Here is an 11,036-nt window from a genome sequence, read left to right as displayed (position 1 = left end):
GGGCGTACTGAGCTTGGGCTGTTGGCTGAGGGTGTTTTCCGTCGGGATAAAGCGGTGGGAAAAGCAGTGGAGGTGGTTTAGGCAGGTCGGACAGGGCTGGGAGCAGCTCGGGCTAAGGGAAGATGTCCCTGTTCGTGGAAGGGAGTGGAGTGGGATGAGCTTGAAGGTCCTTCCAACCAAAACCATTCCACTACTCTATTCTCTGATCCTCACTAATAACAACTCAGCTGTCGCTGTCTTTTAGCAGCAGCTTTGCATCCCTCCTGTACATTCCTCTCACCTCTCTCTCCTGCCTGGCAGGTGACACCCTCATAGTGGAAGAAGACACAGCCAAGCCCACGCCTGACTCTCCCGTGGTTGCCAAAAAGACCATGTCCCACTCGCTGAGGGAAGCTGTGCCGGTGCTGGCCAGGAGGGTCGTTCCAGCAGACAATTCCTGCCTGTTCACCAGCGTGTCCTACGTGGTGGAGGGAGGAGTGTACGACCCAGGCTGTGCCCCCGAGATGCGAAACCTCATCGCCCACATAGTAGCGAGCGACCCCGAATCCTACTGCGAGGCAGTGCTGGGCAAAACCAACAGGGAATACTGTGACTGGATCAGGAGAGAGGAGACTTGGGGAGGAGCCATCGAAGTGTCTATCCTGTCCAAGTTCTACCAGTGTGAGATCTGCGTGGTGGACACGCAGACCGTGCGCATCGATCGCTTCGGCGAAGACGCCGGATACACCAAGCGCGTCCTGCTGATCTACGATGGGATCCACTACGACCCTCTGGAGCGCAGGATCCCGGACTCAGACATTCCCCCCCAGACCATTTTCCCCACGACGGATGATGTCGTGCTGGCACAGGCTCTGGAGCTGGCGGATGAGGCCAGGAGGAAGAGGCAGTTCACGGATGTGAATCACTTCACGTTGAGGTGTATGGTGTGCCAGAAGGGACTGACCGGGCAGCTGGAAGCTAGGGAACATGCCAAGGAGACTGGACACACCAACTTTGGGGAGGTGTGACAGCAGCACGTGGGTGGTGACATCGACTACCTCACCGGTCCGGGATCAAATCCTGGATTTCCTGATAAGCTGTTTGTAACCATAAGATTCCGTTCACGAAGCTTGAAAAGCAAATGAACTGACTTTATGATGGCCAATGTTGAGGTTTGGGAATAGGGGATGGGAAATAGGGATCTCCTCACATGCTGAGTGGGCAGGTGGTAGACACAGGCAGCTATGCCTTGATTTGTCCAGAACCTTCTCTGTGTCTGCTCAGATCACCCACAAAATCAGGTGTGTTCCACACTGGCTTGAAATGCAGTGTCTGAGCTGCTGGGTGAATCTCCCTGGATGTTTTCCAGGTAATAATAATAATTTCCCAAGGGTTTGGGAAACACATATCAGCATTACTTACACTAGGAATTAGGCTCTGCATGTACAAGCAGCTCTCAGAGGGGAAACTGCTTGTTTGGTGCATGGTTTGTTGTGGAAATATCAAATACAATATCAAAATTCAACTTGTAATGGAAATAGCTATAATGGAAAGAGCATCCCAGAACTGCCCTGTGTTCCAGTCAGGTATAAACTGTCTAGTTTGTGTGGAGAGAACTTTAGGGAAAAGAAATGGCCTCTAAGCTTTAAGGTAGCCTTTAAATTAATGAGTAGTTGGGTAAGTGTTGACTAAAACTTATTAATCCTCCATAGGTAGTTTTTAGTTGCTTGAAGAATAACTCTCAACCCCCCCCCAGTGTTTACACTGCATCAGAGCACAGGCATGTTTCCTGGAATACTTGGGATTCTTCCCAGTAGTATTGGAATTCCAGGCAAGAGGGAAATAAGCAGTTAGGGAAGTGACTTAATTTGCAGCTGTTTCATACACTTAATCAAACTTTACTTGAGTTAGAGCCAATCCCACAGCCACAGTGTTCCTAAGCTGTTCCAGATTCCAGATACTGTAAATGAGCACTTTAAGGTTGAGTTCTCACTGGCAAAAAGTTTTGTCCTTTCTTTTAGGCTGACCCAGAAGGGAGTTTTGAAGTTTTCTTCATCTGCTTTCTGCCTTAATGTGTTTGATTTGTCACCAGTGACTGTGGAGTAGCAACACTTTAATCCTGATACCGAAGGGTGCGTTGGGTTTTCAGGCCAGGATAAGCTGTGTGTGTACTGCTCACAACCAGGGAGGATGGAATTGTTTTCATTTGATGTCTTACCTCACAGTGGGATTGTGAGGCTTAGCAGCAAGTGCTTTTGAGGTCTTTTAAAAGGTGCTGTAAAGGTGCATATTACTGAAGGGGATTTTTTTTTTCCTTTGAAATGCCTGTGACACTTATTTCTTGAATTTTAAACTCTTCTTTGCCTGTCATTCTTCTGTTACTGTTTTGAGTGACCTTCCTTGCACTTTTCAACTGGGGAGCAAGAACTTATATCTTGGGACTGGGGCAGAAATAAACTCACTTGCCATGTGAACCTAAGATTCAGTTTTAAATGGCTAAATTCCTGTTGCAGCAAAAACTTTTTTTTTGGTCCCTCTCCAAAAATTATCTTTCACTGAAGCTCTCAGCAGAGGCTCCCAGTTGGATCTTGAAATACAGGAAGGTCTTCTTGAAGAAGGAAGATAATTACATAAGTGCTTTGCTGAATTAAGGCATGAATAATTAAATACAAAGCCTAGACTCACCAAAAGCTCTATGGACCAGGTTACTTTTTAGCTCAGTATTAAAATACCCATTAGCACAGTTGGGAGTTTCCTATAGAAAGCCACTTAGCTTCCAGTGTTAAACCCTATTCTGCTTTTAGCCTGTCATTAGGAAAAGAAAAAAAAAAACCTCAAACAAAAAACACCCCAAAACCCAATATTAAAACCAGCCCTCGAGAAGCTGATGCTTAAAAACCTAAAAGAATACCTGACAGTCCAAAGGAACTTGAAGATTACACTGTGTTATCACTACTTGAGATGAAATACTGTCTAGGAGTGAGACCAAGAGACTGTCAGCCCCAAGGTGTGTTCTCAGCCTGCACAGGGAAGCAGTGAGATGCCTTGGACAAGGAGCTGATCCTCACCCTTTGCCATCTGTAACATGGACATAATACCTACCTCAGAGAGGTGCACGAGGTGTCTTTGGGTGTCTGAAACACAAGTGGGAGATACATATTTATTGTCTGCCATGTCTGCAAACATGCACTGACTTTGGGGAGCAACGCTTAGATTTTTAGCTTTGTGTCCTGGATGGATTTCTCAAAGTGTGTAAAACATACTTTGTTTTAGTATTTCTCAGTTGCAGTATTTTAAAAGTTAGGTTTATTTAATTCAGAGTGTTTAGCTTTGCTAGGTCATGTTTGCATTGGAAATCTGCTAACAGGGAGTCAGTTCTGTTTGAGGGAGATGTGTCACTATCACTGCTTGGATGTTTCTTTTGTTGCCTAGAAAATAAAATCTCTTTGGTTAAAAAAATATCAACTGTGAACTGCTGTCATTCATGGCTGAAAGATACTGCTACACATCATCCTGTGGGTGTAAGACCCCACCTAGAACACCAAACACAGGTCTGGTGTCCTTCACAGGACAAGGAACTGTTGGAGCAGGTCCAGAGAAGGCCACAAAGTTGCTCAGGAGACTGAAGCACCTTCCCTATGTGCTGAGAGAAGGTTGTGGGGAGACCTCAGAGCAACCTTCCAGTCTCTGAGCTACAAGAAATCCAGAGAGGGAATATGCATCAAAATGTTCCAAGCCAGGTTGGATGGGGCTTGGAGCAACCTTGGCTAGTGGAAAGTGTCCCTGCCCATGGTAGGGGTTGGGATGAGATGAGCTTTAAGGTCCTTCCAACCCAAACCATTCTGGGATTCTATGTGAAGAGAGTTTTACATTCCTCCAAAATCAGTACTATTCTGACTTTCTGAAGGACAAACCTGATTTCCTTAGTTCTGGATAAACTTACATAAAAAGATCAGTTTCTGAGGAGAGCACTGAGCAAAGGAACATCTTGTACAGGGCACAGAATCAGCATCTTAAATCAGCACCTTTCCCTGTGCACAGTCACAGCAGAGGCCACTTGTGACAGTTTGGGGACAGCCCACTGTGCCCATCCCACTTTCAGTCGAGGCTGTTAGAGAACATCCCAGCACTGCAGTCAAGACCAGTCCTGGGGTGACAGACCCACTGTGAAACTAAGAAGGAACACAGTGTTCATTTTTCAGCCTCTCTGACCCAAGCAGTGTTATCTATTTGCCCTTCTCAACTTCAGAGGAAGCAGGAGAAGGGACAGGGATGAATGAAGCAAAAGCAGAATTTCTCTTAAACAGAAACCACCAACTGGGTGAAATCAATATTGCCTTTCAGCCCTTCTGAGTATGAACACCAGGATGCTGAGTAACAAGGATGCAATAGGGGAATTAATACAATTAAGTTGTCTAAGATTGCAGAGTCCTTGACTACTATTTGAAATTAAAGCCTTGAGGAAAATGTTGGGGAAGTGTATTACACCTTGAGAGAACTGTATTATACCTTGAGAGCTGCCTTCTCATTTCTGGGGTTGAATTAATGCTGACCAAGCCATGAAAACACATCACCTCACTTCTCCACCTCTTTTCTCTAACATACAGGTAATAAATAGTATTCCTTGCTCAGTTCATGGCCATATTAAGCTTTAATGACTAGTGCAAACTTCTGTGGAATAGTAGGCATTAACTCCCTGGTGTTTTCCATAAGTGGTTTGTCAGCACACAGACTCTACCTGCAATTTGGTTTGAGGAAAGTGTCCAACAGTCCCAACAGAGGCAAAGAAAGGTCATTACATTGACAGAAATCTTATCAGTGACGTGTGGATGAGTTTCCTCCAGGGCCAGATCTGAATCACTCCTGCTCTGTGTTTATGAACAGGGTGAGGCCCAGTGGGTTTGTGAACATGCCAAAGTCCTTTCTGGGCATTGTGAAGTTTTCTCTGCATCATTTGACTCTTTGCATATTCTCCATGCCATATATATGAAATCACACCTTATTTTTGGGCAGGAGCTATTTATATTCAGTGGAGGAAGAGGAATGTGACAAATGAACAGGTTCTTTCTGGGCATCTGATTCAGAGAAGCTCAAAATTTCTCTTAATGGATCATGACACTCTCCTGACCCACACAGGGCGCTGCAGGCAGCAAACTCTGCCTGGTTTATTCCACTCATTCCAGTCCTTGTGCTGTCAGGACACCCTTGCCCTGTCCTGTTGCTTGCTCACACACTGTTTGCAACACAACAACCCAATCCCTCTGGGTTTGCTTTGCTCCCTCTCAGCCCTGAGCTCACCTCCACCAAGCCGACGCCACTCTACAACTTACATTAAAAACTCAAATTCACACATCAATTCAAAGTTTAAACCAATTCATTTCAACACTTCAACTCAGTTTAAATCCAGCACAACACTCCCAGAAGCCCTCACACCAATCCTGCCCTCAGCACCAAAATCCTTAGCTGTTGCCAGGCTCTGGCAGTGCCTGCTGCTCCCAGCTCACCACGTCTGCATCCCTTAGCTGTGCTGCAGCAGAGTGGGTGAGCAGGAAGGGCAGGGGCAGGCTGGGGCTGCCAGCACCCTCTGGCTTGTTGCTTTGCTCTCCAGCACACTATCCCTTTCGTAAGAGCAGACAGCTGGGGCTCAGCAGTGCTGGTGGCAACCTCAGCCCTTCCTGCCTCCTCTGCTTTTCTCTCCATCTCAGCGTGGCTTTAATTAGCTGGTGTTTCCACTTCCCTGTTCTGTGCAGCAGGGAACGTGTGTTGCAACGCAGCCTTTTGCTAAAGATGCAGATTGGAGAAACCATTGGAGCATGGGGATGTGAATGAATCCAAGGGCTGTGTGAGTTCTGGAAATTTACTGCAGGGTTTCTGCTTGGGTGTCTAGTTATTCAGTGAGCAGCACCTTGATGAGCAGGTATAAATCTGTGCTGGGTGGGGGTGAGGGTGGGAATAATGGTCAAAGTGTTGTTTATCGGTGAGAAAAGCTTTAATTTTAATAAGAGAGCCCAATGAGCCACTGCCATTCAGCTGCCCCTGCAGAACCATCTGAGGATGGGGATCAGCATCACCTGCACAAGGTGCTGCAGATGGGATTACTGCTCTCTCTCTCTCCTTTCCCTTCCCCTCTGAGGCAGCAGAGGTGAGGTGATACCTCTGTCCTTGGGATGCTGCTGAAGGAAATGCCCTGGCAGCAGTTTCTGAGGTGTCAGTGTGAGTGAGGAGTGGGGCTGAGGTGAACAGGAGTGTGATGGGTGTCTTGGGGGGGCTTGAGCTTTACCCAGGCTTTAGGAATTGACCTCAAGCTGCCTAGTGAAATAGTTTCCACCATTGGAGAGCCAGGGGATTAACCCACAAAGGGGCACAATGCCTGCAGGGAAAGATTCCAGGAGGGGCAAAGGGAACAGCAAGTCAGTACAGGGAGAATGAGCCCAGGAGCTGTGCAGACCTGGGCACCTTGTCCTCTAGCACATAAATAAAGCTTAGTGGTGAAACTTCCCTTCCCAAACTCTGTCTACCTGTCTCTACAATCTCCTTCCAGCACACAGCAGCAAACTTTTGGCCTCTGGGAAGCTTTGGTGCTAGGCAAGTACCTACCTGTACGAGCACAACCTGTGTTTTTAGAGCCAAGAAGGAACAGGCTCTTACCCTGAGCTGTGGGACCTCCTGCTCAAACCACCTGAGAGAAGAAACCTGTTGTGGGCTGAGCGTCGCAGGGCACAGAACGCCCAGGCAGGGACGTAATTACTGTGTACAAAGGCTGTGTCAGGGCTGCAGTTTGGCTGCTCTGAGTGTCAGCCAGCAGCTATGCGGCAGAACAGGATGGATTAAGGAGTCTCCGATGAAAACCTCGTGCCCAGGACAGCAGAGGACAGCAGGGAAGTGATTGAGCTGGGTGGTACCAGGCAGAGCTGCCCGCAGCCTCCCCGGGCACAGGGTGCTGCTGGCTCAGACTCACAGCATGAAGGTGTTGTAGGGGCTCAGGATCTCTGCCTGGAGCAGAAGGAAACTGCTTAGCCTGGCTACAAGATGAATTTCTCTCCCTCCAGTGCAGCTGGCTGCAGGTGAGGAGCTGCTGAGCACCCACCTGCCCAGCACCCGCTCACCTTATCTGAGTTAATGTGTAACTCAGCTCTGTTTGGTTAGCCCAGAAAAGCAAAGAAGTCCTGGGATAGGCACGGACGAGACAAGGAATTGGGCAGCACGGCACGACAGACATCCTGGTAAAAAAAGAGAGAAGGAATTCATCCTCTATATTCCTTCTTTGCTTTCTTTTCCTGCTGCTTGGGGCTGAGTGTGTCTGCCTGAGTGGGGTGGGGGCTGTGGGGAGCTGCAGGGCATGGATGAGCTTTGCTTTGGAGGTGAAATGTGGTGCAGGTGTCAGCAGCAATGCTGGACGAGGTGGTTTGAAGGTGGTGGTGGGAACAAAGCTGGGAGACCCACAGCTGCTGCTGGAGGAGTTGGGTAAACTTATGCTCAGGACAGCAAACAGCACAGGCAGCTGCTGTGTGCTTGATTTACTGCTTTAAATAAGAGGAACTATAGATCTGCCACTATCTCCTTTCAGCCTGAGCTGGGATCCATCCTGCTGTGCTGCTCAGAGCAGCTGGAACAGTGTCTGCCAAAGGAGGTTTTGCTTTGGTTTGTGTTTTGAGTGGCCAGGACAAAGCTCTTGGCTGGCACATGGAAGGCAGGAGAGCTACAGCTGCTCTGCCTCAGACAGCAAAACCCACTGAGATCCTTTACCACTGCTGGGGAGTTGGGAATAAGAGCTTGGAGTGGTGCTGACTGAAAGAAAGTAGCCTCTTCGTATAAAGCAATTAGCATTAATTGCTACCCAGCACATCTTTGATGTTTGAGGGCTCTAAGAGCTTTGTAAAGGACAGTTATGACATGGCCACAAAAGCTAAGGGAACTGGTCTTTTGTTTTCATTAAAAAATAGCTTCTTCCCTATGCATTTCTAGTAGGGGAAGAGATACACACCATTGCAAAGCAGCTTTAAAACAGCTTTTCAAGTACTTATGTTGGGGTTGTGTTATTAGCTGTGGCTGTTATTCAGCGAACAGCAGGAACTGTAAAATCCTTCTGAGTCATAAAAACTGGGGGTTTTCAACACTGATTTTTTTTCCCTTACCCAAGTAGGGTGAATGTGTTGGAGCCATAATCACAGCAGAGAACTGGTGGGCAAGAAAATAAACTTCTTGTTTCAACCCAGGGCTGAACTTTGCCTCCCTGTGAGCTGGGACTAGGTGGGTGCCAAAGCTTTGGCAGCTGCTTTAGGTGTCTATAAACTCTGTCTGAAGGAGAAAAAATGATTTCTTGAACGGAGTGATGATGGTGGGAATCCTCAGGGGGAAAGTGCTTGCCTTGCACAGCAGATTGCTGGCTCAGAGCAGCTGCAAGCTCATGTTCAAGCAAGACTTTCACTTCCCCAGAAGTGTTTTGCTCTCTCACATTTGGGAGGGAGGCAGTGAAGAGCATTGCAGCAATCCCTGTTGAGCCTCTTGCTCCTTAAAAGATGATCTAAATCTATGTATCTCTACATCTCATTTTGATCTAGATCTAAATTTCACATTGTGGATGTTCAAGTGCAAAGCAAAACGGTGCAGAGGCAAAAAAATCCCCCAAATTCACCTCTGTGTCTCTGCCAACTGACAGCTCAAAAGCCCTGGCTAGAGTGATCTGAATTCAAAGAATCCAGGGAATTGCTGTTCCAAAGCCAGCACTTACTGCAACGTCACTTAAGCAGTAAATAATGCAAAGCTGAGACTGAAATATTAAACTCCTCCTGCGTGGAAGGATTAGATCTGTCAGGGTGTGGGTGTTGAAATCTGATTTTTGCGGCATATTCCAATTACAAAGGAATTCTTTCAGGGTCTAACGCTCTGAACAAGCAGCCAGTTCTGCTCACTTATCGCTGGATCTAATTCCCTGATCCTGCTACAAGAAAAAAAAAGCAGCAGTGTGTTCCTTGTGTGCTGTGGCCAGGTTAGAGCACAAAGAGCTCCTCTGTCTCCCAACCAGCAAATCCTCCCGCGTGGGTCCGTGTGTGTTCGAGGGGGTGTTTGTTTTGCTGCTCCCATTTGCCTCCTCAGCCCAGCTCTCTCCTGAGGAACAGGTGGTGCCTGGGAAGAAAACTAATTGGTGGTGTCAGGGAATTTTGGAAGCCTAATGCTTTACAGCCATAGGTAACTGCAGGTGCTCAGCCTCTCCCCGCGGGCAGCAGAGCTCTCTGCAGGTATAACTGTCCCCTCTGCGACCTGGGACCCTCCCCCAGGGTGGTCTTGGTGTTGGGAATCCTAATTCAGGGTGGTTTTCAGGCAGCTGCTGCCACACTGGGATCTCACTGGTGCTGGGGTATATCCAGAACAGCAGCAAAGTGGCATTGGGGTGCAGCCTGGGGACAGCCCCAGTGTGCTCTGCTCCCCTCCAGCTGTGCCCAAACACACCCAGGCATGGCCTGAAGGTATGGAGGCACCTCCCTGAGGGCACCTCCCCTTGTTCCCCAAGTAAGGGTGGCAGAGGAAGCTCCATGCCAGTAGGAAGCTCCTGGCAGAGGAAGGCTATGACTAAACAGCAGCGTTTCGGGTCAGCGCATTGAGAAGTTGGAGCTGCAGGGCAGGCAGAGGGTGTGGTGGAGGGAAGAGGTCCCTAGAGTCAGGGCTGGGGCTTGTGTTGGGATGGGATGGCTGCTGCCTTGCTCTGAGGCTGAGCTGAGCTTGCAGCTTTCTCCTTTTCCTCATCCACACCCCTGAGATGATTAGAGACCAAGCAACATGAGCTGACTGTGGATGGGCAATCCAGAGCTCACCCTACTTCCAGTTCTTCTGGGGAAAACTTCAAGGATGCTTTAAAATCCCAGCTGTGCCTTCTCTTGGAGAGAACACCCTACAATGGATCACGCTTGGATCCATCCAGCAGCTTCAGAGCTCTCCTGCCCTCCCTCCAGAGCTGACTCAGCCTGTTTGCGTCACGCTGGGGGGAATCTCACAGCCTAATGCTTCTCCTCTCTCTTGCACCAGCTGGGACATCACCCCCCGTGCCCGACACCCTGGCAGCCCGTGATATGCCTAGGAAGGAGCTGGGCATGGCTGGCTGCAACTCTGGCAGCTGTGACAGCATGATCAGCACAGCCTCCAACCACTCACAGCGGGTAAGTAACCCTGGGGTTACTCAGCTCACTCCTCAAGCTCCAAACTGCTCTTCATCAGTGCTTTGGAAGTAGCTGGTGGGCCTGAGACAGCACCAAGCTGAGGGCAGCACAAGGACCAAATTAATTCCTGGCCCAAAGCACTCCCAGACTTCCCATCCTGCCACATATGTGGCAGTAATCAGGAGCCTTTGCTCCTGCAAGTTCTCCTCTGGGACAAACACCCAGAGCTCAGTGGGTCTGTGCTGCCCAAAGATGCAGGTAGAGCAGGCACTGGGCAGGAGGAGCCTGGCCATGCCCCAGTGAGGGATTAGATGGATATCCCAGTTGGATAACTGGGTCAGACTGGCTCCAAGGAGAGTGACTTCACCTGGAAGAGACAGCGAGCTGTGCTCCTCCCAGCTGACAAGAGATTAATTTCCCAGTTAAGAAAGGGATGAGTTTGGACCATGGGTGTAGATGTGTAATTTTTCACTATCTGTCCATTAAAGCTTGTTTGTCTCCCAACACTGATTCCAAGATTGATGGACTAATTACATCCTGTCTGACTTGGAGCATAATTGATACGTGTAAGTGCAACACTCAGTCCTGACAGGTTTTCCATTTGATGGATTGCAAACCAGAACCAAACCCTCAGAATTTAATAGGGATGGAAGAACTGGTTGTGATAGTGCACGGTAAAAGGTTTGGATAGGTGTCCCTGCAAAACAACTCCACCTGGGATAATTCCTCCTCTGTGCTTGTGGATCCATCCTGCCCTGCACTGCAGTTCTTCTGTGATAAATGGCATGAATCACCTTGTAACTTGGTACTTCCACAGCAATATCTATCAGGACATTGAACAGGAAAACACCTCTCTCCTACCTGTACTGCTTTATTTTCTTTTTCCAGAGTGATCACAGCTTT

At 48.4% G+C, this 11,036-nt stretch overlaps 2 protein-coding genes across 2 annotated transcripts in view; both read left to right on the top strand.

Moving 5' to 3' along the window:
* Positions 1 to 244: 244 nt before the first annotated feature.
* On the top strand, positions 245 to 1,007 carry YOD1 (YOD1 deubiquitinase; the record flags this gene model as incomplete). The annotated part of the gene is made up of 1 exon (XM_009079717.1): positions 245 to 1,007. A coding segment is annotated over one exon (763 nt), but the record flags the coding sequence as incomplete, so codon positions are not given.
* Positions 1,008 to 1,525: 518 nt separating this feature from the next.
* LOC103806987 (chromosome unknown open reading frame, human C1orf116) overlaps positions 1,526 to 11,036 on the top strand; it is an 11,352-nt gene continuing 1,841 nt past the window's right edge. Inside the window, exons 1-2 of the mRNA XM_009079706.1 lie at positions 1,526 to 1,565; positions 10,003 to 10,133. Coding sequence (XP_009077954.1) covers positions 1,526 to 1,565; positions 10,003 to 10,133 — 171 coding nt within the window. The remainder of the gene's footprint in view (positions 1,566 to 10,002; positions 10,134 to 11,036) is intronic.

The sequence above is a fragment of the Acanthisitta chloris genome, unplaced genomic scaffold (assembly GCF_000695815.1).
Source record: "Acanthisitta chloris isolate BGI_N310 unplaced genomic scaffold, ASM69581v1 scaffold3130, whole genome shotgun sequence".
Classification (NCBI taxonomy): Eukaryota; Metazoa; Chordata; class Aves; order Passeriformes; family Acanthisittidae; genus Acanthisitta; species Acanthisitta chloris.
This window is presented reverse-complemented; position numbering and strand designations above follow the sequence as displayed.